This window comes from Sciurus carolinensis, chromosome 4 (genome assembly GCF_902686445.1).
Source record: "Sciurus carolinensis chromosome 4, mSciCar1.2, whole genome shotgun sequence".
In the NCBI taxonomy this organism is placed as follows: domain Eukaryota; kingdom Metazoa; phylum Chordata; class Mammalia; order Rodentia; family Sciuridae; genus Sciurus; species Sciurus carolinensis.
Window position 1 is genome coordinate 166,880,858 of NC_062216.1, and position 25,644 is coordinate 166,906,501.

A 25,644-nucleotide genomic window follows, 5' to 3' on the forward strand; every position below is an offset into this window, starting at 1 on the left:
ATGCAGCTTGAGTGTTTTTGTTTTTCATGTAATTAATTTAATGGTAAATATATAAATTTAAATTTTTTAAATGGTCTTCCTTAGTAATGAAGTCATAAAATTCCTAAAAATTTGATAATCAGCTGTCTGCAGTCAGCATGCCACTGACAAAAAGAAAAGAATGCTGGGGTCCCAAGCCCTGGGAGCAGGACCCTTCTAGAAGTTTCCAGGAGGGGAGGGAGTCACCCTGAGGGCGCTCCAGGAAGGCTTCCTGAGGGCAGGCTCTGATCTGAGGGTGGGAGTGTGGGCCATCGTGGGGGATGAAAGGCCAGTTGCTGCCCATGAAGGGCCTCTAAGGTCAAGCTAAGGACTTAGACCCCAGGGGCTCTGCCAGTGTCATGGGGAAAGGGCAAATGCCAGGGAAGGAGCTGTGCCACGCTGGAGGGCAGTGGGCTGGCAGGTGTCTGGAGGGGGAGTATTTTAGGACTGGGCCCTGGACAGGCAGAGGGGAGCCCTCGAGGCTGGGCTGCTGGCCGGTAAGGGCCATCCAGGGCTGAACTGAGGAAGAAAGGTTCAGCTGAGGGCATGGGGTGGGCCTGGGGAGGAGGGCTAGCCTGGGCTCCCAGGCGTGGCAGGGGCGGGTGCTGGGGAGGAGGGCTAACCTGGGCTCCCAGGCGTGGCAGGGGTGGGTGCTGGGGAGGAGGGCTAGCCTGGGCTCCAAGGCGTGGCAGGGGTGGGTGTTGGGGGCGCGGGGAACCCAGTGCTGTCCACGTGCCTCGGGCAGGGCCTCTCCAGGCAGGCCTGGCTGCACCACAGCCTGGGACCCCTGGAAGACCTGGAGGTCCCACCCAGGGCTTCCTGCTGCCTCTCTGGGGGGCGGGGGGGCCTGTTTGCCCTGGAATCCCAGCAATTCCACCTTCATCTGTTCTGCTGTTAACCTGCTTCAGGGCCCATTTGGAAAAGGTTTCTGCCTCCAACGTGAAGCTCGAAAAGCAGTGCTTGGGCTCCGTGCTTACAGAAAGAAGCCGACGCCCCAGAGGGGCAGGGCCCCGAGCTGTGGGCAGACCTGGAAGCCAGCCTCCCGGGCCAGTGTGTGCGCCAGAGGCCGCAGCTCTGCCCTCTCGGCTTGGGAGGCTTGGGGTGGGCAGGAGGGGCAGGGCGAATTGGGTGGAGCTGAAGGAGGTAGTCAGGGATCGGGAGACTGGGATGGAGGGCGTCGGAAGGGAAGTTGTCACACATCCCCCGAGGCACAGGATGACGTAGCTGGAAGTCCAGTGGGCCTGGAGAGGTGTCAGCTGGGCAGGACTCCCCAGCCTGGTGTGTCAGGCTGAGCGGGCGCCCTCCTGTGGACTCGGGGCCTGCCACCACTGAGGGGTCTGGAGCTTACTGTGCGCGGACTTGGGCCCCTCCTCTGGCCGTGGAGACCCCTCCAGCCTGGGGCACCGCTGCACAAGGTCTCTTCACGCACCTTGAGGTTCACGCAGAGGTGTGGCCGGTGTCAGGACACTCGGGCCACTCAGGAAGGTAGGTCAGGGGCAGCACCTCGCTTTCTAAGGGTCCATCTCCTGGGCACCTCCTGCTGCTGCCCCACACGGCCTGTCAGCTGCCCTGTCTGCCTGCCTGCTCTGGCCCTTTAAGAGTGCAGACCTGCCCCAGGGTCCTGACCTTGTTCTCCTGTGCCCAGCCGCCCTCTGCTTAGGGCTGCCTCGTGGGCGGTCTTGTGAGGTCTGTCTGAGAGATGGTGAACCTGAGGCCCAGACGGGGGCTTGTCCAAAGCCACTTCCTAGGAACCCCCTCTGCGGGGCTCTGAAGCGGTATTCTGTTGTCCTCCTCTCCCACCCAGACACCTGGACCCAGGAGGCCTCTCCCTCCCTCAGGGCTGGGGCGAGGCACGGCTGGGACCTGCTGGCCACGGTGTCTTGCCTGGGTCCTTCCCTACGGTCTTTAAGGACTGTAAACATTTTTAAAATCGTACAAGGACACATTTACATTTTCAGAGTGATCCAGACGGCTCTGGGAAGTAGCTTGGGTGGTTGAGCTCCTGCCTAGGCACGGACGAGGCCCTGGCTTCGGTTTCCAGCGCCACAAAAATAATAGTAATAATTCAAACAAAAGGTTAGAAATGAGCGTGCGCACTCCCAACCTCGCCCACCCCAGTGACCGTCGCAACACGTCTGCACTTGTCTCCTCTGACGCAGATGGCCAGAGACAGCGGCTTCAACAGCGCCAGTGTCCCGTCTCACTGGTTCCGAGGCTGGAGGCCTGGCTGGAGGCCAGGCGTGGGTCTGGCTGGGCCCAGGTCGGGTCGGCGGGACTGCATTCTCTTCCGTGGCCTGGGGTGGGGCGGCGCTTGCCGCCTCCAGCTTCTGCTGGCAGACCTGTTCTTGACTCATGGTCCTGTCCATCTTCAAAGAGTGCAAAGGGGAGCTCTAGCCCTTGTCTCTTCATGTCCCACTGACCACTCTTTCCTGGTCACATCTTTGGACTCTTCTCCCCTGTGATTGCTTATGCCCGCCGCCCCCTAGCCCAAGATAATCGCCTGAGTTTGAGGTCAGCTGACCAGCAGCCCACATGGCCTCTGCAGCCTTGATTCCTCTTGCCATGTATGTGACACAGTCATAGGTCCAGGGAGTAGGCCACGGGCACCTTTGGGGGGCTGTTGCTCTGCCTCCCACGTCCGTGCCCTTTCCTGCTCTACGCACACAGCTTGGGCGTAGAGCTGGGTGGGCTTTGCCTGTGAGCGGGAGCATGCTGTGTACATTGTCACAAGCCAGCTCTCATGGCCTAGCTCCCGGAACACCCTCCACAGCAGCCAGAGGGGCATCTGAGCCTTAGCAGCTGCCTGGGGCCTTCGGGAGGCGCCATCCCATGGTTTAAGTGTTCCGCCATTAGGCATTTAGGTTGTTTCCAGTTTCCATCTGTTGCCCGCCTTGCCGTGGGGAAAACCCTTGTCCCCAAGTCTGTGCACATGTGACTTCCTGTGTGATCACTTAGGAGTTGACCTGCTAGTCAAGGGAGAAAATTGTTAAGATGCTGCAGATCCCCGAGTGTGGCGCTCCCAGCAGAGGCCTCGGCAGGCTTTAAAGCCCCGACCCCTTACCTGCAGGGCCCTGTTGGAATTATGTCACTCGTTCCAGCTTGTTTGCTAAGCATCTGCCGTGTGTTGTGCCCTGGCTGGGCCCCAGTACTCAGCTGGGTCAGAGTTCCGTTTTGGGGTGTTATGTTCTGGCAGAAGCAGAACCTCTGGAGGCAGGGAAGGGCTGCCCAGGAACAGAGCCACAAGAGGCATCTCCACTGGGCTGCAGGCGAAGCCAGTTTCCTAGGGAGAGGCCAGGGCGTCAGGCAGGGGGAACAGCATGAGCTAAAGCTCAGAGGTACGGACGCACCCAGAGTCCGTTTTCATGATGGGTTGCTGGGCAGGGATGGGGCCACAAGGCCAGCCTCAGAACGGGGACTTGCACCTGCAGGATGGGGAGCCCTGGAGGCAGGAGAGTGGCAACTGAGGCTTCGGGGGAGGAGCAGGTGGGGGGTGGGCAGGTCCCGGCACAACTGTCGAGTGCGCCGGGGCTCCTCGCCTGGAAGGGCTGCTGATCTGGGCAGTGGGGCGGCCGTGACCCCCAGCCTCTGGCCTGCAGGAGGCCTGTGAGCGCAGCCTGGCGGAGATGGAGTCCTCGCACCAGCAGGTGATGGAGCAGCTGCAGCGGCACCATGAGCGAGAACTGCAGCGGCTGCAGCAGGAAAAGGAGTGGCTGCTGGCCGAGGAGACGGCTGCCACGGCCTCAGGTGGGCAGCCTTTGGCGGGCCTGCGCCCAGCCCCAACCCAGCTTCTAAGCGGGAGGCGGGTTCAGCAGGACTGGTCTCTGGCCCTCAGGGGTCTGTAGCCCCTGTGGGCCATCTCAAGTCACAGGTCCTGTCCTTATAGACATGCCCAGGGTCGGGCGTGAGCAATGCTCAAGCCTGCGTGCCCTTCCCTGTGCCCACTCCACATCTGCAAGGAAGCATCCCTAGTCCCCTGCTCCCCAGAGCAGCCCGTTTCCTTAGAGAGGTTAGTGACTTGTCCCAAACGGCACAGCGTGCGGTGGCAGTGCCAGGGTTGGAGCCCGGGGCACTCTGACCACAGTGCCAGGGTTGGAGCCCTGGGCACTCTGACTGCAGTGCCCGGTCTGCTTTTCCAAGCCAGAGTCAGGAACCACCCAAGACGGCGACACCGCCCCTCTGCAGCACGCCGGCAGCCATGCTGGCCCGGCCTGGGCTCCAGGGCTTGCAGAGCAGCAGGAAGAGGCCGCCAGTGCTGGACATGGGGCCTCATGCTTGCAGCCCACGGTCCCCATGCTGGGCCTGGGGCCAGGGGCTTGCATTTTAGGGAGCTCACCCTGCGGGCCCCAGTGTCTCCCCCATAATCCCGCACTAAAGCTTCTGCAGTAAAATCGAAAGAAGTCGCGTTTGTGTGAAATAACAAAGACCATAAAAGGCCTCATGTCCCTCGTCTAGGGGATTGTCATCAGAGTGATAGGAAACTTCCCTTTCACTGTTCAGAGCTTGTGGATTTGGGAATTGTAGGTGAAACTACAGATGCTGGTGTGTTTGATCCTCACAACATCCCTGTGTGCTGTGGAGAAGTTCTCAGGCCTTGGGAGACCTTGATCTGAGGAAAACAGCCAGCTACTGTCTGGGGACTTACTCTGGGCTGGGCCTCGTTCTAAACAATGCACACATCCTCCAGTAACTCTGGAGTGATGTTGCTGATGTCCTACTTTCCAGATCAGGCACAGAGAGGTTAATTCACCTGCGCAAAGTCACATAGGTCTGTGCAGACTGCAGAGCCCCAGCTCTATCCTCCAGCCTGGGCGAGGCAGATGGGTCTCGCTCGAGGGCCCTCCGGGCTCTGCAGGGATAGTCCATCAGGTTGGGTCCAGCCCAAAAGTTACTAACAACAGGAGGCACCAGTCGTCAGACATTGAGGTGTCCCCCTAGGAGGGTCTGTCAGATAGGATCATCCTCCCGTGGTGGGATCAGAGAAGCCGGGCGCTTGCCCAGAGCCACTCAGTCAGGACACAGCTGGACTCTGAACCCGTGTCCCAGTCTGGCCTCCACCAGTTCATGAGCGGCTCAGAGGAGGCAGGGGTTGGTGCCTTCCTGTCTCCAGCCGCTCCTCCGCCCCCACCCCCTTCTAGCCATGGAAGCCATGAAGAAGGCCTACCAGGAGGAGCTGAGCCGGGAGCTGAGCAAGACGCGGAGCCTGCAGCAGGGCCCAGATGGCCTCCGCAAGCAGCACCAGTAAGACGGGAGCAGGCCTGGAGTCGGTGGGCCGGGCCTGCCTCAGCCAGGACCCTGCTGCCCGCCATGGCCAAAGACATAACAGGGCGGCCCCGCTGAGGTTCCCTGCCCAGTCTCCTACAGGGACAGCAGGGCCACAGCCAGCCAGGCCAGTCCCAGTGGACAGCTCTTCAGGCCTGTCTCAGCTGGTCTTGACCGCCTCCCTCCTCGCCCCTTTAGCGTCCCCACGCCTGGGCAGGGTCACCCCCCCCATAGAGCACAGTTCTGGAACCGGGCTGTCGGGGCCTTCGCCAACCGCCCCGCAGCCCGGACAGGCTGTCCCCAGCTCGCAGGCCCCCGAGGGCAGAGGGCAGAATCGGGGAGGGCCCTGGAGTGGGGAGCTGCCGCAGCTGCCCGCCACCTGCTCCCCAGGTCGGACGTGGAGGCGCTGAAGCGGGAGCTGCAGGTGCTGTCGGAGCAGTACTCACAGAAGTGCCTGGAGATCGGGGCGCTGACGCGGCAGGCCGAGGAGCGCGAGGACACTCTGCGGCGCTGCCAGCAGGAGGGCCAGGAGCTGCTGCGCCACAACCAGGTGGGCCTGGCCCCAGGGAAGGGTGGGCGCGCGGGCGGCCCCGCCTGACCGAACACCCCCCCAGGAGCTGCACGCCCACCTATCGGAGGAGATCAGCCGGCTGCGCGGCTTCGTCGCCTTGCAGGGCACCGGCAATAGCCGCGGGCGCCCCGAGCGCAGCTCCTGCGAGCTGGAGGTGAGCAGCCGGGCAGGGCCGGGCTGGGCTGGGCCGGGGCTGGGGCTGGGCAGAGAGACCCCTGACAGCCCGGGACGCTGAGTCTCCCAGGAGGGCCCCAGCCAGGGTCGGGCCCACCCGCCTTCCTGAGCTGCAGGGGCTCCTCTGTAAAATGCCTGGCACCCCATTACTAAGCGAGGTCACAGCGAGAAAGTATGTGTGATCTGTGGTCACCTGGTCCTTTATTTATCAGCAAATACTTCCGTGAGTCCTTCACCTCTGGGATCTAGCCCTGCCACAGCCTGAGAGTCACGTACTGTCACTGTCCCTGATGGACAGATGAGCACGCGGACACGGGGAGGTCAGGTGCTTTCTGGGGTCCCAGGGCTGGTCCCAGCAGGAGCAGGGTTTGAACCAGGCCACCTGCCTCCAGTTAAGCTCGTGAGCCACCCAGCCCCAGCTGGAACCCCGTCCCCCTCAGTCAAGGTACCGGCCATGGTCGCCAGCTTAGCTGTGGTCGACAGCAGGTCCACAAGAGCTTCCTTTGACCTTGTCCCCAGCTGAGGCCTGGTGCTGGGTTGGGGCCACAGCTGTAGGTGACAGGTCCCCGCGCACTTGTTAGGGACAGCAGGAGCCGGGAAGGGGAGAGCAGAGCTGCTCCCAGCAGAGTCCGCCCAGCAGGACAGAGCAGGGAGCTGCATCCCAGGGGTCCCAGCAGCGAGAGGCTGCGGGGCACTGAGGCTGGTGCCCTGGCGTCCGGCGCTGGCTCATCCTGGCACCCTGTCCCAGGTGCTGCTGCGGGTGAAGGAGAACGAGCTCCAGTACCTGAAGAAGGAGGTGCGGTGTCTCCGGGACGAGCTCCAGGTGATGCAGAAGGTGGGCACTGCCCCATGCAGCGTCCGCGCCGCACTGCCCGACACCTGTGCCCCATGCTTTCCTCAGGCTCCCAGGTTCATTATCCCCAGTTAGACAGGGAAACTGAGGCCAGGAAGGGGAAATGGCGCCGCCAGCCCACGCTTGCTTTCATTTATTCAGCCTGATTTTGTTTATTATCATTGAGCACCTACTGTGCGCCAGGCACTGTGCTAGGTCCTGGGGAGACAGTGAACAAAGCAGACCAAAGGCCCTGCCCCTGAGGAGCTGGCATTCAGTGAGGCCCAGCCCCCGGGGCTAGGAGTTGGGGGGCCGGGGCGCAGGCCAGGTTTGCGCCTGTGGCCTGGCTGGTCCCCCTTGGCTGCTATGTTTCTGCCCCGACACATGCTGCCAGTTGGGGACCAGAGTGGATGTGTCGGTGGCTCTGAGCATGTGCAAGCTGCTCCGGGCTCGCTGCACTCAAAGAGCAGACAAGCACCGGCAGGCTGGCGGGGTCTCTGCCCTGCCATGTGCTGCCCTGTGCTCTGGGGAGCCCCACCTCCCTGGGCCTCTGCGCTCACCCCAACGGGATGAAGTGACTGAACCGCGTCTTGGGTTGGGCTGGGAGGGGTCCCTGGGAGCTGAAGTGTGGGGCTGCAGAGGGCCCGGCCGCTTGGTGCCGGCCGCCCGGTGCCAGGGTGGGCATGCGCCAGGCTCAGGCGCAGGAACCAGGCTTCCGGCTCTCAGCCGCCCCCGCCCACCAGGACCAGCGCTCCACCTCGGGGAAGTACCAAGACGTGTACGTGGAGCTGAACCACATCAAGACGCGGTCAGAGCGGGAGATCGAGCAGCTGAGGGAGCACCTGCGGCTCGCCATGGCCGCCCTGCAGGAGAAGGAGTCCACGCGCAACAGCCTGGCCCAGTAGCCGTGAGCACGCTCCCTGCGGTGGGTGGTGTCCGAGCGCGCCTGGCCAAGGAGGGAGCCCATGCCCGCCCCACCCGCTCGCCGGGCCACCTGGGCAGGGCTCCCTTCTCGGCCACCAGGGCTGTCCTGGGAGCTCAGCCTCAGGCACAGGCTGCACGGCCTTGGCTGTGTCTCCAGAGGTGCAGAAAGGTCTCCAGGGCCACTGCACGGCCTGACTGGTGCACCATGGGGCTGGTGGGGACGCAGGAGCACCGCTCCAGGCTTGCTGGCCTCCCCGGAGCCGCAGGCTGCAGCCCGTATCCTCCAGGCCTCCGCCCAGCGCGTCCAGGCCTTTTTGTTTTCCCTTCCCAGGGCCACCTGCCTGAGTGTCCCCTTCCTCCCAGTCCTCACGGACTTCCTAAGGCACACGATGAGGCCATGGGCCATGGGGAGCCAGGAGTCTGGTGCAGCCTTCGGGAAGGGAGGAGGCGGAAGGACCTACCCGCGCCCTCACCCGGCCCTCACCCAGCCAGGTGCGCCCACAGCTGGGGCTTCCCTGGCCCTCAGCTCCCCCGCCTTTGCTTCCAGGTCCTGGTGGTCCAGTCCAGCTGCAGACCCTCCAGCCCAAGGGACCAGCTGCCCTCCTTCCCTGATGGGTGGAGTCAGAAGCCAAGCTTTCTCGCCACCCTGTGGCCGCGCACGCACTCACCCCCACCACACCCGCGCACACTGCGGATCTGAGCGCGCCCCGCACTGGGTCTTACCTTGCACCTTCTTCAGGATTTTATATGTGAAGAGATTTTTATAGAGATTTTTTTCCCCAGAACACTTTATACTTTTTAAAAAAGCAGTTCCTGGTGGTGTGTGCCACCAGCCCCAACGTCCCTGTCTCCAGGCCCTGCTGGGGCGCCAGGGCCTCCGGGAGGCCTGGGCAGCAGCCAGGGCAGACTGGTGGGGAGTGGCTGGGAGCCAGCACCCCCTTCCTGCCCTACCTCCTGCTAACTACTTCCTGCCCTGGCTGGACCCACACCCTGGGACGCTGGACACAGGGACAGATGGACAGAGGAAGCCAGCAGCTGCCCCGCGGCCCCACCTCCTCCTCCGAGGGGTGCCGGTCATGGGAACGCTGGCACCACCCGGAAGGCGCTTCTCTCCTGCTCCGTGAACCTTTTAACTTAATAAAACGTTTCAGCAGCTCCGTTGTCCTAGGCAGGGTGGGAGATGGAGAGTGGGCTTCCTTAAGTGGCTTCTTCACCTGCACCCCACCCTCCTGAGCCGTGGCATGTGGCTTCTGAGAGTAGCGTTGAGAAGCCAGTTCTTCCACGAGGCCAGGACCTGACGTCCGAGTGTGGCCGCAGGGCAGTGGCAACATGGGGTGTCAGAAGCATCAAGTGCAGGCCCCACCCTGACCTGCTGGGGCAGTCTGCTCTGGGCCTGGCCCTGGGGATCCACACCAAAGTCTGGCAAGCCCTGGAGCAGAGACTGGGAGCTGAGGCTGCCCCTGGCCAGGACCTGGGGCAAGTCATCCTCCCTCTCAGCCTCAACTTGCTTCTCCAAATGGGTGTTTTCCTTCCAACCCATCCTGCGTGGAGGCTTGGCCTAGAGGTCATGCCAAGCCCTGGGCAAGACGGGTCATGCTGGCTATGGTCATGCTCATGGGATTGGGCAGAGGCCCCAGGAGGCCCTGGGAAGCCAGGGAGCCCTATTCAGCCTGTAGCCGCCCTCGGAAGCAGCTGTGAAATATGGAAAAATCAAGAAGGGATTCTAAGTGGAAGGAACAGCAGGAGCAAGTGCCTGAGAACATCCCCGTGTTCTGGAAAAGACCAACAGGAGTGGCCTCGAGGGTGGGGGAGAGTGTATCCACCCCCTTGACCATTACTCGGAAATGGGCACGGAAAGCAATGCCAGCCAATGAGGTGCAAGCAGAGGTCTTGGGGGTGGAGGGGGTCATCCAGGAAGGAGGACACAGGAAGTGGGCCCCTTGGCCTTCAGACAGTATTGAGGAAGTCCTCATACTGCCACCATCTTGTCCCATCCGTATGCTGAAAATCAGCAGAAAAGAAAGTCAGGGTCCCCAGGCCGTCAAGTGACCCAGCCTTGGCCAAGCTGCCTCAGGACTTCTTGTCTTGGGAGTCGTGAAGCATCCCAGACCCCTCAGGTGGAGGCCTGCAGCCGCAGCCCCGTCACGGAGACGCGCGCCCCAGCCGTCCTCCCCGCTACCCAGGCAGCCCTCCCATTCCTGGCCTCCACCACTGCCTCCGTCCATCTCAGGGTTCCCATCCTACACCTGGGCTGTGGCAATGTCCTCCACTGGTGTCCTCCCCTACCCCTGCTCCCTCAGGGCTGCCTGGGTCAGTGGAACGAAACCTGGCTGACACGAAAAGCCGCCCCGTGCCATGAGTCACGCCAGGTGTCACGAGGCGCCGTGCATCTGTCATTAAAAACCGGCTTCATTCTGCTACCGGAATGCTCAGACGAAGAGGGCCGACATATCAAGTGTTGGCACGGACACAGGACTGGACACTTTTGCACAGCTGGCAGGAGCGCGCTTGGTAGGGCCATTGCGGGAAGCGGGCAGTTTCTTACCAAGTGAAGCACGTCTACCTTCTGGTCCAGCATTTCCGCTCCTGCCTGCACAGCCAAGAGGAGCGAGCACGGTGCCCACAGCGCCACCAGTACGGTGAGACGCACAGCAGCTTTATTCAAGTCTGGGGACATGAAAATTGTCTATCAACAGCAGAATAAATACACTGTGGCACACTCATACGTTATAGCACAGTACTGTGTGGCAAAGGGAAGAATTACTGCTACATACGAAAACATGCACGAATCTTCCAGACATGATGTTGAGCCGAAGCCACAGGAGATCACGTGTGGTAGGATCTCACGTGAGGCTCCAGAACAGGCAACCAAGCTGGGCATGGCGGTGCCCGCCGTAATCCCAGCAGCTCGGGAGGCTGAGGCAGGAGGAGTGCAGGTTCACGGCCAGCCTGGGCAACCTAGCAAGACCCTGTCTCAGAAAAGTAAGAAGGGCTGGGGGTGTGACTTGGCTCTGCGGCTCTTGCCTAGCCTTCGCAAGGCCCGGGTCCCATCCCAGCCCAAAACAAAACAAAAAAAGCAACCAAAGCATTCACTATGGCAACAGCCACCAGAACAGTGGGTACCTCGGGCTGGGGAGGGTGGGTGCTGCTGGCAGCAGGCACAAAGTGACTTTCTGGTGCCAGAAATGTTCTGCCTCGAGCCGGATAGTGTCACGGGCACGTCATCGGGTGCGTTCGCTTGTGAAGCACACGTGTTGTGCACACTTCGGGTTGGTGCTGGGTGTACAGAATAACTGCTTTAAAAGCAACCACAAGCCAGTGTTCCAGAGGTGCCCCGTGAGCCACCTGGGGACACCCATAACCTGTCACACCGGGAATTGGCCAAGACCACGTGGTTTGGTGGCAAGTTCTGGGCAACAGCTGGGGCAGCCGGCGGTGCTGGGGAAGGAAGCAGCGCCTTCTGACCCGCCTGCCCAGCCGCTCCGGCCAGAGTCACTCCCTGCTCCGGGCTTCACTTCTGGATGTTGGATGGGCGGTGTCCCCAGCAGGCTCTGTTGCTGTGACCAGCCCCGCAGCCTCACACTTAGAGTAGCAGTTCCGTCCCCGCGAGGTCCTGCCGCTCTCCGGGGTGGCTCTCCCAGGGTCCTTCTCGCAGTGGCAGGCGAGTGTGGCAGGGCTGGGGTCCCCAGAAGCACCCTTGGGTGCCCATCAGGACGGCCGCTGGCTCTGAGGTCCGTGGTCCCGGGACACACCCCTCCTGGCCCCCCTCCTCCGCAGGGTGCTCTCTTGCAGGCAGGCCTGGGAAGGCCGAGGGATGGCTTCCGCCACATTCCTCAAAGGGTCGCGGGCTCGAGGGCGCAGACCTCAGCTCGCCCCTGCGCCTGTCTCCGGGAGGCGGAAGTCTGCACAGCCCCCTAGCGCCTGCTCCCGGGGCCTTCTTCCCCTCTCCTGTCCTCTCTGTGCTCTCTGTCATCGCCTGATGTCTGGTCCTTGGCTATTGGGGTGATAGACACCCTAAGCCTCGTCATCACCAGGAAGCCCCCTCCCCACTCCCACAATGGGGCTAGACGCCTGCTCTGGCTCCTGCAGCCCGTGCCATGGTACATTCTTTCTGTGTGGTTCCCCCAACTATGAGCCCAGGGCCCAGCCCTGATTCTCTTCTGTCCCCAGTGCCCAGCCCAGCGCACAGAGAGTCTCAGCTGGATAATTGTTTGTTGACCGACTGACTGACTGACTGACTGGAAATGAATGACTACCCAGTCAGGCACCCTGCAGGCAGGGCACAGTTACAGCCTCAGCCCCCACAAGATGACAAGAGGCTGTGTCTCCCCATAAACCTGCTGGGAAGCCCAGCAGCCAGCCTGCAGGGCTGGAGGCTAATGGCAGTTTCCAGTACATAAAAGGGCTGGGCTGTAACCGTGAGTCATCTCTGTCATCCCAGCGTCCCATCCGGACTTCAAAAGGGCCCTGTGGGCTCTGAGGCCCAGGGAGGGAGGAGCTCACTTTGATGGAGCGTCTGTCACGAGCAAACTTTATCAACAACATTCCTCTTGATGCTCACTGCCCTTTGAAGTACCCATGGATCTCCCCACTTTACAGAAGAGGAAACTGAGGCTCAGAGAGTGTCTCTGACTCACCCAAGGTCAATAATTTAGTGCCTCACAGCTCAGCAGGTCCATCCAGAGCCCAGCTTGTCTCCTTGTCCCTGCCGCCTATCCTGACAGCAATACTGTCTACCTCTTGTCACCACAGGCTACGGAGCAACTCTGCATAAGCATCTCCCCCTCATTACCTCCTTTAATCCCCAGAACAGCCCTGCGGGAGGTGGCACAGCTGTCCCCAGTTTGTAGGTGAGGAGCAAGGACTCCAGTGCACCGCATCACCTGGTCGCGGTGCCAGTGCCCAGCCCAGGTGGCCTCCGGAGCTGACCAAGCTCTTCTCATTGCAGACTGACCAGAGATGAGGGTCTCAGGTCCCACATGGGGCTGAGCACGGGGGGAGGTGGGAGGACCTCTGTGGGGTCCCTGCAGGAGCCATCGCCACACCCTGCCTGTGTCCCCGGAGAAGCAGAACAAGAGCTTCCTTCCAAAGGCCCGGAAGTTGGAGGCCCCGAGACAGGGCAGGAGGGTGTCTCGGACACCTGTGTGGTTGACCCGCCCTCGCCCCTGGTGACCCCAGCTCTGGCCTCACTGCCTACATCATGGCGGTGCCAACCACAGCTTCCCAGAGCCCCTGAGCTCCCACGCATGGTGCCCCTGCCTGGAGCTCACGTGTCACCCAGACCCTCCCCGGTGCTGGCCTCCTGGCCCTGTCCGTCTTGTCCGATGCGGGGGCCTTGCAGCTTCTCCAGGCCATAGTTCAGGGAGGCCGGCAAAGAGCGCGGAGCCTGTCTCATAGTTGGTCGCTAGCCCTGAGTCCCGGCTCGGCCACCTACTGGCCCTGTGTCCTTGACTGAGAAGTGGTCATGTCCTCCCTCAGGGAGGCAGTGGACGGGCTCCAGCAGGGGGCAGTGCCTCAGGGGCTGCGGGGACCCCTGCGTGGGCCCTGGCTGGTTGGGGCCCTGGGACGCGGCCACCTCCTGGTTCTCCCTAGGAAGGCAGGTGCCCCTCAGCCAGGCCGCCCCTCAGGCTGCCTCCACGGCTCCCTCGGCCGCCCTGGCCTGCTGGTTCAGCCACATCCATGTCGGTGCAAGAACATCCGGCACAGTGGGCAGCAGGGCAGAGACCTTACAGACGACGGGCACGGGCCAGCACGGGGCCACACGCAGGCGGCACACTGTGCAGGGCCCATCCTCCTGCTCAGGTCTGCACCTGTGAGTCACCGTCAAGACCTCTCCTGCATAGCCACGCGCACACACACACACATGCACGCGCACACATACACACACGCGCCCGCGCACGCCCGCGCACACACACCAGACCCGGCAGCCGGCTGCTTCCTGGGCGCAGGCTGGGTCGGCGGGCGCTTACTCAATATCAGGTGCTTCTGCACCTCGGCTCTGTTCCTGTGTGAATTCTGACATCAATAAAGTTTTTTTTAATAGTAAAACACCCCTGAAGGCACGTGGTTCGGGGCAGCAGGGTTCGAGCCAAGCCCAGGTTGGCCATGTGGCTCCTCCGGGCCGCTCCAGCCAGCTGCCCACGGGGCGCTAGCTTCCTCACCCGAGAGGAGGTTGCTAATGGGATTAAGTCAGGAGCCAGGAGCGTGGCCACACCTGCGGGGACAGCTGCTATCAATCCTGTTGATGTCCTGGTCAAGCCTGTTTTGGGCACCAGGGTGACACAGACAATAAAGGACACACCCTGTCCCTGCCCTCACCCCACAACACAACAACCAGGGAGAGCGGGGGACGCAAACCACCCAGCAGAGGACCCAGGAGGCTGCCTGGCAGAGGCGCCACCTCCTCCCAATCTTCAAAGATGAACTGGGGACGTGGGAGGGAGGGTGCCTTGGGCGGGGAGCAGAGCCCCAAGACTCCTGAAGAAAGACTCCTGCTGGACACACCCACGTCCACACTCGGTCATGATGCCGGAGCACACCCTGCCCCCCCCATGGGTCCCCTCTGCCCACATGTCCACGTACGTGCTTCCAAGGGTGCCCCGCAGCTGCCTACCTGTGTGACCCAGGGAAGTCAGTCACTCGAGCTCTCTGGGCCCGTTCCCCAGCTCTCACTCGGTGGCAACCGTATCGGCCCCGTGGGGATGTGACCAGGAGAGCCTGGCAGCACCCAGGACACTGGACTGCTTTGTTGCTTTTGTTTTTGCAGCACTGGGCTTGAACCAGGGACACTCTACCACTGAGCCACATCTCCAGCCCTTTTTATTTATTTTTTATTTCTTTAATTTTTCTTAGTTGTAGCTGGACACAATGCCTTTATTTTATTTATTTATTTATTTATGCTGAGGTGCTGAGGATGGAACCCAGTGCCTCACACGTGCTAGGGGAGCGCTCCACCGCTGAGCCACGACCCAGCCCTGTTTTTTATTTTTTCTTTTGAAACGGAATCCTGCTACGTTACCCAGGCTGCCTCAACCTCCTGCGTTGCCGGGACCTCAGATGCGTGCCCCTGCACCCTGCTGAGAACCATGTTTGATCAACGTCCAGGAGGATGAGTTCCAGTTTGTTTATTAATATGCATAATCATGTGCTTAATCATGTGACAACATTACATTATTGGTTCATATTTCATAGGACATTTTCACGTTTTATGAAAGCAGGCCTAGTGTGCGTGTTGTACACACGTGCACCAAAGCCCACATGCGCCTATTCCCAAATCTCAGGCACATCTGATGCACGCGTGCCTGTCCCCACGCACGCCTCCAACACACAGCTTAACGGGTAGGCACCCAGGCGCGGGACGCAGGCGTGGACGCGCGCCCGCCACATGCCCGCCTCTGCCCTCTCCCCCCAGGGCAGTGAGGCAGGTGGTCTGAAACGCCTGTGATCTGGCAAAAAGTGGCCGTCGGCGTGTGAACTGGAACACGTTTGTTTGTGAGAATGACCTGTAGTTCAACGGAAAGGCCCACGTGTACCTCACCCAGACAAGTCCCCGGGGAAGGACCCTAGGCTGCCGGTGACCAGGATCCAGACCCCGTACCCCCCTGGGGACCTCCCTGGGGCAGAGGCCCCCTTCCCGTGGGTCCCGCGAGGCAGCTCTGGTTCCGTGCATCGCATCTGCATTCGACAGCAGGAGGGAGAAGACAAGGAGAAGGAAGGACAAAGGGCCCCGTCAGCCGCTCCCCCGGCCCGTGCCAGGAGGCTCAGCACAGCCTGGCCATTGATACTCTTTGGGGCAGAACTTGATCACATGGCCACTCCCAGTTGCAAAAGAGGCTGGGAAAGGCAGTCTCCATTTTTGGCAGTTACGCGACTGACCGAACACCAGAAGCTGTATCACGGTGCCCCGTGGGGGACGTGGATATTGGCTTCACACTTTCAGTGTTTGCTGATTCAGCTTCCTAAGACTCAGAGACCATCCTTCTTGGGGACTCTCTGTAAGCCTGGGGACATATAAACTACTCAAGGAAAGAAGGACTCTTTTTTTTTTTTTTTTTCAGTACTGGGGATTGAACCCAGAGTGCTCTACCACTGAGCCCCATCCCCAGCCCTTTTTATTTTGAGACAGGGTCTCACTACATGTCTGAGGCTGGCCTCAAACTTGCCATCCTCCTGCCTCAGCCTCCCTAGTTGCTTGAATTATGGGCACGCACCATAATACCTGGCCAAAGATGAACTCTAGTCATACACCATCCCATATGGCTACTCAGGAAGGGACTGGCAATAACCTTATCCAAAGCTCTTGTGCACTTCAACATCTGGCTCTAGCCCCTTCGTCCTGTGTGACCTTGGTTATGTCACTTAACTTCTCTGGACCTCAGCTTCTTCATTTATAAAATAAGAATAATCATCCCCGGGCTGGGAATATAGCTCGGTTGGTAGAGTGCTTGCCTCGCAAGCACAAGGCCCTGGGTTCAATCCCTAGCACCAAAAAAATAATAATAATAATAATCATCCCCACCTTAGAAGATGGTCATGAAGCCAGACATGGTGATGCATACCTGTATTCCTAGTCACTCAGGAGGCTGAGGGAGGAGGATCACAAGTTTGAGGCCAGCCTGGGCAACTTAGCAAGACCCTATCTCAAATAATTTTTAAATTTGTCCTTTTTAGATATACATGATAGTAGAGTATTTTGGCAGATTATCAAAATAATTTTTTTTAAAAAGACTGGGATATGATGGGTGTGGTGCACATACCTATAATCCCAATGGCTTGGGAGGCTGAGGCAGGAGGATCGCGAGTTCAAAGCCAGCCTCAGCAAAAAGTGAGGTGCTAAGCAACTCAGTGAGACCCTGATTCTAAATAAAATACAAAATAAGGCTAGAGATGTGGCTCAGTGATCAAGTGCCCCTGAGTTCAATTCCTGGTACCACCCCCCAAAAATGCTGGGATGTAGCTCAGTGGGAGAGAGCTCCTGGGTTCTGTCCCCGGGATAGAAAAGAAAAGAAAAGAAAAGAAAGAAGAGGAAGAAAGAAAGAAAGAAGAAAGAAAGAAAGAAAGAAAGAAAGAAAGAAAGAAAGAAAGAAAGAAAGATCAAAAATTTAAAATAAAAGCACTTTTTATTTTTTACAGTGCTGGAGAGGGAACCCAGGGCCTGGTGCAGGATAAGCAAGTTCTCTACCCCTGAGCCACAACCCCAGCCCCCTTCAACTCTTGACATATCAACAGCTCTCCATGCCAACAAACTAGAGGGTTCCATCTTTATTCTTACAGGCTTCCTAAGACTGGGATTTATTCCACTGGTCCTTTCTGCCTGTTTCACAGGTAGGTTTTTTCCCCTAATTTTTCTATGTTCAAAATAATGCAGATCGCAAGTCCAAGATCCCATCCAGGGTCACATATCGAGTTCGATTGGCAGGTGCCTTTTGTCTCCTTTAAGGTGGAATCAATCTCTGGCATTTTGTGGTTGTTTGTTTGTTTTGGGGGGGTGTATGGTGGATTGAACCCAGGGGTCCTTTACCACTGAGCCACCTCTCCAGTCCTTTTTATTTATTTTTTTTATTTTGAGACAGGGTCTTGCTGAGTTGCTTAGGCCTCATTAAGTTGCTGAGGCTGGCTTTGATCCTCCTACCGCAGCCTCCGGCATCGCTGGAACTACAGGTATGCACCAACGCACCAGCTCAGCTTGCGGTCCTTTGTGACCTTCATGTTAGAGGGTCTTGCCTGAGCACTTTGCAAACAGTGTCCTCAGATTGGTTTGCCCTGTTCTTTTCTCACGACTGGACTCAGGCTGAGTTTGACCAATTTAAGGTCCTTGTTCTTAGAAGCAAATTATAATCTAAATAGGCTGGTGCAACGTCCACTCCCGTGGGTGGGGCGGTGTGTCTTGTAGCTCTGCACCAGCCCCACCGTCATTTCTAAACATCTGAGTTAATCTCACTGAAAACTGCAACTTGCTGCTGTTCAAAGCTGCGTGACTCTGTTGCCTTACGACATGATAGAAATGCTGTTTTTGAACTTCCTCCTGTTGGGGGGTCACCGCTGTTCTTTGGGGGATTTGTTGGCGCCGTCTTCCCGTCTACCCCCCGGCTTTTGCTAGATTATAATTTGCCTTTTCATCAGGGGATGTTTCTGACATTAGGAAGGTCCCCTCCCTCCCTCCCTCTCTTTGGCAGTGCTGGGCATTGAACCCGAGGACTTGTGCGTGTCAGGTAAGTGCTCCACCTCGGAGCTGCACCCAGCCCTCTTTCTTTATTACAAAAGGAACGTGTGCTGATTATCTATGCAATTAAACAGTATAGAAGAGTATGAAGTAAAATATAAAAGTCCAGCATGAACCCGTTTCCACTTCTCAGAGAAAACAGTCACTGACAGCATGGGGCGGCCCAGCCCGCTGGACAGTGGGACAGTGTCATGGGCCGCTCAGCCACCCTTCCCTGACCTGGCAGCTACCCCTGCTAAGAAGCCCAGTGTCTCCCTCTTGAGGTCTCTTCCAGAATAGCCCGGAACCTCAGGGGTTGGTGGGTGGGAAGGAAGCCGGTCCTCCCTCCGCAGTGAGGCCCCTCCTGGGCCTGGACCAGCCTCCATTTCCTTCCAGCAGCTCAGCCCTGGCCTCTGAGCGGGAAGGACACAGAGTGCGTGGGGCCAGCCCAAACCACATGGCGTCTGTGCACTTTACCAGCACCTGGCCTCAGCTCCGAGTGGAGTGGCCGGTCCACACTCCCTCCACGGGGTGAGTTATGTCCTTTGAGGTCTGGGTCCTCTTTGCCAGCTGACCTGGGACATGATGATCCGAGGGGCAGCCAACCCCGCTGACCCTCATGAGACAGAGTCTGAGCCCGAATTCCCTTCCCCCTGGGCTGGGCAGCCCTCCCCAGCTGCCCACCTTCTCCCTAGTTCAAGCAGGTGCAGTCAGAGCTGCGCGAGGGCACAGGCGGGAGGGTTTCAGGTAGGTTCCTTCTGCACCTGGCAAAGACAGTGACCACGACAGCGCAGCCACGCAGCACACCTGCACGCAGGCCACTCGGCCCTGCGGGGGCCCGCGGTGACCGCTCAGTGCCTGGGGTATTATCATACACTCGCATGTAGCTCTGTAAGTCTCCTGCTTTATAAAAATGAGATTTCCTGTGCATATTTTTCTTTCTTTTTCTCTTTTCTTTTTTTCTGTAGTGGGCATTGAACCGCTGAGCTACATCTCCAGTCCTCTTTATTGTCTGTGTTCAGACAGGGCCTCGCCATGTTGCCCAGGCTGGCCTCAAACGCGCCATCCCCCCGCCTCAGTTTGCTGGGTCTCTGGGGTCCAGGTGGGCGCCCCAGCGCCCGGCTCCACCCCATTTCTCAGAGGGCTTTTCTCCATTAGTATGGAGACAGTCTCTGCGTGGGTACGTGTCAGGGCCACAGAGATTCCCTAAGGATGGTGTCCAGGAAAGACTGAGCACTGTCCGTCTTGGCCCCGGTGCTGACTTGGGTGGCATAAAACTTGCACATTAGTTAAGGTTTGGTTCAGTTAGAGTTGAACCGTGACCTGCCTTTCCATTTCTTCATCTGGAAGTGTGTGTTTGTCTTTCTGTTCGTTTGACTCAACCCACGTGGGATTGCCATTGATTTCCTAACTTGAGAGAAGCGGGTGAGAGGTCAGCCTCCACGGGGTGAGGCCGCAAGGTAGAGGAAGGGCCAGGAGCACCACCAGCGAGAGCCAGCTGGGGCAGGATCCCCCAAGAAAGGGTCTGGGCGCAGACTCTCCAGCCAGTGCCCCTGACCCGCCTGACTTTGCTTCTGCTCCAAAGCAGTGTTCCTGTTCCTCGGCCCCGGCGGACCCTTCAGGTTCTCCTGAGGACTAGTCCTCCGCAACAGACCCCGTCTGCCCTTCTCTCGGCCTCTACCGCCACCACCGTTTGGTCAGTGCTGGATGGCCCAGCTGACCCCCTAACGGCCTCGCCCTCAGTCCATTCTGTATACTACAGTCAGGGGCGGGCACTTTGAAAAGCAGGTGGCAGAGCCGAAGGCCCACGTGCGCCTGGCTCCTTCCCCCTGGCCTCAGGACACTGGCACTGGGGAAGTCAGCCATGTCGGCAACGCAAGAAACAAAACGATGCAAGTGTCCGTTACTCTACGGGACTCGTTCCCTGTGGCTGTAGAAAAAAGTACCCCAAACTCGGTGGCTCAAGACAACACACGTGTGACCTTGTGGATCTGGGGGTCAGGACCCCAAAATGGACCCACAGCGCTGAGTCAGTGGGGACCTGCGCCCTCTGCAGGCTCTGGTGGAGGCTCCGTCGTCCCCTGCTTCCCGAAGTCCGGCATCTCCGAGGTGGGCCGGGCCCAGGCGGGTCTTGCTCCAGCGCGGCGTCTCTGGCTCTCACGCTCCTGCCTCCCTCTTCCTCGCTGAGGGTCCTTGGGATCACGTCGCCCTCCCCGGGTCCGTGGCCTTCCCTGGCACCTGACTTCCCTATGTGCGTCTGTCACCCCATCACATCCAGGTCCCTTCGTCCTAGGGCTTGTCAATCACAGTTTGCAGCAACAGCAACACCCTCCGCCCCTTCCGCGTGGGAGCACCATGAGAGCCACCATCCAGTTTGTGAGTCGCCCGTGCCCCTGCTCGGGGCCCTTTCCTTCCAGGGGCTGGAATTCTGCACTTTGATCAAGACTCACACTCTGCGGGGTGGACGAGGCGGACGGGAGAGCGGAGGCTACTGAAGGTACTGGAGCGAGACCTGGAGACGGAGGGCTGAGGCATGGGGGACCGGGGAGGAGAGGGGCCAGTGGACCGTCCCCTTTTCTCCGCTCTGTCCTGTGATCACACCTTGGGAACCTGCTGGAAATACCGGTTGCCACCAGGGGACTAAGCGTTGCTGGGATCCTTTCAGTTGAGAAGCAATTGACATTTGAAGGCACTTTTTTACAAATGTCCCCTCCTCTGTACCAGCAGACTGCTGCTTGGTGACTTTGTGGTATCCACTCTGGTCACGGCCACAGCCTGGACCTGAGCAGGGCCACACTGGAGCTGGGGAGGGTGTGGAGGGATTCCGCTCACACTCAGCCCCGCCCTCACCACTGGGGGGGGGGACCCTGAGGACCAGAAGAGCCCTCCCCAAAGATGCCTCCGTCCTCACCCCTGAAACCTGTGGGGATGCTCTGTTCCGTGGCCAGGGGGAAGGAGGCCCATCACCTGCTGCCCTTGAGATGGGGGATGGTCCAGATCATGGGGAGGGCAACGTAATCCCAAGGACCCTTCAGTGAGGAAGAGGGAGGCAGGAGCGTGAGGGCAGGAGCGTGAGAGCCGGAGACTCGGTGCTGGAGCAAGATCTGCCTGGACTCAGCTGACCTAGAAGGCAAGAAGACCCCCGGGCCACTGCATGCGGGACTTCTGGAAGCAGGAAAAGAGGGACCCTCCACTAGAGCCTCCAGAGGGAACATCTACCTGCTGACTCGGTGACTTTGGTCCATTTTGGACTGGGAAGGCAGTTCATTTTTGTCGTTTTAAGCCACCAGGTTTGGGGCAGTTTGTCATAGTACCAGTAGAAGACCATACACTGGGTAACTTACCCTTCTACCTCTCCTCAGAGTGGAAGCAAAAGCCCCAAGGACACCAGACACAACTCTCTGACCTGGCCTGGGTGCTTTGGGGCAAATCTTCCTCCATACTTACAGGAAGCCTGGACACACTGGGAACAGTGAAAGGTCGAAGCAGTTCAAGTGTGCATCGAGAGGTAACAAGATGCAGTACACACAGACAATGGCCTGTCACACAGTAAGAGAAGAAATTCTGACACATGCCACAACATGAATGAACCTTGGAAACATTATTCAGTCACTGCAGGAGAAAAACTGTATGATTCCACTGGGTGCAGTGGGGCATTCTGGTAATCCCAGTCACTGGGGAGGCTGGGGCAGGAGGATGGAAAATTTGAGGCCAGCCTCAACAGCCCAGGGAGGTTTCTGTCTCAAGAAAAAAGGGGGGGCACTGGGGATACTGCTTAATGATACAGCACCCTTTGGTTTAATTCCCAGTACCGTGAAAATGAAAACGAACAAGTAGAATGATTCCACTTATAGGAAGTTCTTAGAGTTGTTAAATTCACAGAAACAGAAAGAATGGTAGATGTTGGGCTGGGTCAGGGACGGGCTATTGAATGGGTGAAGAGTTAGTTTTGCAAGATGAAGAATCCTGATTGCTGGGCAATGTGCGTGTACTTGACCTGCTGAACTTAAACACAGTGAGGACATTGAATTATATGTCTGAAGCCAGGTACATACCTGTACTCCCAGCGACCTGGGAGGCTGAGGCAGGGGGATTGCAAGTTTGAGGCCAGCCTCAGCAACCTAGTGAGACCCTGTCTCAAACTTAAAAAATGTAAAAAGGGCTGGGGATGCAGCTGTGGGCTCCACACCCAGTATCAAAAACAAAAGCAAACAATGGTGATGACACCTTGCATTTCCAAGAGGACAGATGGTGGCAGGGGATGTTAAAGGGCCTCTGTCCCCTGAGCCCTTGGCCCAAGGAGCTCCCCTCCCCTCCCCTCATCCACTGTCCTCTCCTTCTGCTCCTGTGGTTTAGGAAGCGGCCACAGGGCAGTTAAACTTGACACTGAGCGCACCTTGGTTTGAAATCCAGCTCTGCCACTTGCTGCTTGGTGACTCTGGGCCAGGTACTTCACCCGTCTCGCTGCGAGCATTGCCAGCCAGCCCTGGGGCGCAAAACCCCATGTGAGAACCACACTGCGAGGCCGAGAGGAGTCCCTGGGCTGGTGCCCCTCCCGCCGGCCGCTCTGGCCTTCCTGGCGGGCTCCTGTCCTCTCTGCCGTTCCGAGTCCCTGTCCTTCCCTGCTCTCTCCACGCTTGCCCCCACCAGCACAGACCCCTCTCTGCAGCCCCGACTCCCCGGCCACCTATCTCCTGGGACACCTCTGCCTGAGCCCTCCAGGCTCTGCAAACCCACCGTGGCCAGAGTTACCCTCTCCCCGGCCTCCTGTAGACACCTGTCACTCAGTCTGTCAAAATCCAGGCCCTCCTCTCCAGCCCTGAGGGCGGCCACTCCATCAGACACCCCCACCGGGCTGCATCCCCGTCCGCCCTCTGCAGCCCGCCCAGCCCGCGGCCTGTGGAAGGCAGTGTCACGGCCCTTCCTTCCCCTGCACGCAGCTCCTGTGCCCGCCCCCTCCTGCTGCTCTCCACGTCCAGCCCCCTTCCTGCGCCCATGAAGTCACCCACGTCCCTTCCTGCCACCATGCCTCGGATTGGACTGCTGCCCCCACCGTTCCCGTGCAAATCCTATCCGTCCTCCCAGCCCAGCCCCTGATCCCGGGGAGTCCTTCCTCCCCAGAGCTCTTGCTTCCTCTTGTTCCTGAAGGAGAGACTGAACCTGGGGCCCCAATCCCTGCCTGTGTGTCCATGGGGGCTGGAGGCGCTCTCAGAACCCCCAACGGCTTCAGCTTCTAGATAAGGACAGCTTCGGTTCAGCAGGGTGGACAGGCCGCTGCCCTGGCCCGACACAAGCTCCTTCCTGAGGCCTCAGGACACATCCCTCCTCCACCCATTTCCCTCCAGCCCCTCTGCGGCCCCCTCCTGGTGTCCTCTGCCAGCGCCTCCCCACATCAGGTCCCCGCCTGTCCTCATCCTTCCCTGATCACCTGGCCCCCCGCAACGGCCTCCTAACCCGCTGCTAGCCTGGGCCTCAACAGCCTTTTCTCCACACAGCAGCAGGAGTTGCCTGCCAGTGGGTTCATGTCCCTCCTCGGTTCCGAACTTGCCCATAGCTCCCTTCTCACTCAGTAGAAACCTAAGTTCCTACACAAAAAAGCCCGTCATTGGATTCAAGCGCAGTGGCCTCCCCAGATTCCTCCTTGTAAGCCTTACTTGTCCACCCTTCAAACTTTTTTAAACTCTCTTCCCATTGTCCACCTTGATCCAGTCACTCTGCACACTCCTACCACAGGGCCTTTGCGCTAGCTCTTCCCTCTGCTTGGAAGATTCTTCCTCTGAGAATAAAAATGGCTCCCTCCCTCACCTTCTTCAAATCTTTGCTCAGATGTTAGCTTCTTAATGAGGCTCCCGGGACCACCCTGTTTAAAACTGCAAACCACTCCCTTCAGTACTGCCTCTACTTCCCCGCCCTGCTCTGATCTTTTTTTTTTGCAATTATCACTTTCCAATACACTGTACAACCTTTCTCCTGTAGTTTGTTCCTTATGCTTCTCTCCTCTCCCTCTCATTCAGGGCTGGATCTCGGCGCGTAACCCAGACTGGCCCCTAGGAAGTGGACACACTGGGATTCCTAAGCCCAGAACACGAGTGAGCGACCTTGCCAGGTCTCGCAAGCCCACGGGCGGCCGATGGAGGGGGCCTGGGCTAGGCGTGTCAGTCCCGCTTGGCCATCAAGCCTTCTGGGCCTCCCGTCTGTGACTTGGAGATGTGTCCAGGGCTCAGTCAACGCTGGTACCCCGACCCGGTCCCGCGCTGTTAAGGGCGTGACCCTGGCACGCGGTGTGCACTGCTCCGCGCAAGACGTCAGTGGCCCTTCGCATCGACCCGAGGAGGCGGCGCCCCTTTCCGACAGGCGGAGAAGCCAGGGCTCTCCGCGGGGCCCGCGCGGGAGGCGCAAGGGTCGGCGGGGGCGGCGCGGGGACTACATTTCCCAGGAGCGGTTCCCGCAGCCCGGCGCTCGGGGCTTTTAAAGGGCCGCGCGTACAGGGGGCGGGGGCGGCTCTCTGCCCGCGGGCCAGCGGCTCTGCGCCGGGAGGGACCCGAGAGCCGCCGGCGAGGGGCCCGGAGCCGACCTGCAGTGCCCGCAGGCGAGGCCGCGCCAGAGCGAGGCGGCCTCTCCTCATCCTGCGCCTCCCCGGGGCCGGGCTGGGCCCCCAGCCCCGGGACCCCTTCCTTCCCCTCCAGCGCCTCCCAACAGGGACCGGGCGGCAAAGGCGGGAGCAGGGTGTCCGCCGCTGGTGGCCCGCACCTCGTCGCGACCCCTCCCCCATTTCTGGTTTCCGTTCCGGGAGAGAATTACAGGTCGCCGGGATGGGCGGGGAAAGCAGCCAAAAACTGAGGGCCGGGGGCGCCGGGAGCCGAGCCGGCGCTGCCCTCCCCCACTCCTCCCAAGCCCGCTGGCCCCCGGTTAAGTGAGGTGCTGGGGGTGCTGATCACATCGCCTCCCGGGAGGCAGGCACAAAGGACCAAGAAACTGGTGAACAGCACTTTGCAAACAGTCGTGCGCTGTGCGAATGATATATTTCAGCAGCACGTCACTGGATTCAACCGTCGTTATTCTAAGGCAGAATGGACCCGGGGGCGGGGTGCACGTGGAGCATCTTGGATACAGGGGTGGCGCAGGGTGCAACATCTTGGATACAGGGGTGGCTATTGGGGTATGTATTTCCCATCCAGACCTTAGTGGCACCCGGAGAATTGTCTTTGAAAATAAGCAAAAACAAACCTACTACAGTGTTGTGTTTTCAAATCAGGAAACCTCAGGGCAACTGACATCACAGAAATGAGAACCTTGACCTTTCCAACTAACCTGCCCTTCGCGGCTGCTCTCCCGGGCCTGGGCCACCAGATAAGCCCTGGGAGCAGGCGTCTGCACGGGTCTCGGGCCACCCCTCCCCCCGCCCCTCCCCCGTTCATTTGGATTAACCCATCCCACGGCGTGAATGGGGGAACCCACTAACTCACCTCGGTCTCAAGAGACTCCCAGGTCCAGTAGGGGCCCGCCCAGCCGCCCTAGTTACCATCCCCGATCCTACACCTTCCTCCCCCCACCCCCTCCCCGGCAGGACGGGCTGCACACAGCTCCCGGCCTTACCAGAGATGTGATCTCCATTTTGCCCAGCTACCAAAACCCACTCCCAGGGTATTGTTTAATTACAGAGTG

The 25,644-nt window shown here is 59.4% G+C and overlaps 1 protein-coding gene and 1 long non-coding RNA gene across 3 annotated transcripts in view; both read left to right on the forward strand.

The window, feature by feature from the left end:
- Window positions 1-8,933, forward strand: part of Triobp (TRIO and F-actin binding protein) — a 47,498-nt gene extending 38,565 nt beyond the window's left edge. For both annotated transcript variants that reach the window (XM_047549229.1, XM_047549230.1), the window contains 7 exons: window positions 3,615-3,762; window positions 5,154-5,256; window positions 5,668-5,827; window positions 5,892-6,002; window positions 6,771-6,857; window positions 7,598-7,761; window positions 8,326-8,933. In XM_047549229.1, coding sequence (XP_047405185.1) covers window positions 3,615-3,762; window positions 5,154-5,256; window positions 5,668-5,827; window positions 5,892-6,002; window positions 6,771-6,857; window positions 7,598-7,759 — 771 coding nt within the window. In that variant the 3' untranslated portion in view covers window positions 7,760-7,761; window positions 8,326-8,933. The remainder of the gene's footprint in view (window positions 1-3,614; window positions 3,763-5,153; window positions 5,257-5,667; window positions 5,828-5,891; window positions 6,003-6,770; window positions 6,858-7,597; window positions 7,762-8,325) is intronic.
- A 9,354-nt stretch (window positions 8,934-18,287) lies between these two features.
- LOC124983411 (uncharacterized) lies at window positions 18,288-25,131 on the forward strand. The gene is made up of 3 exons (XR_007108425.1): window positions 18,288-18,510; window positions 20,397-20,476; window positions 23,994-25,131. It is a non-coding gene; the product is annotated as an uncharacterized LOC124983411 (long non-coding RNA).
- The last annotated feature ends 513 nt before the right edge of the window (window positions 25,132-25,644 follow it).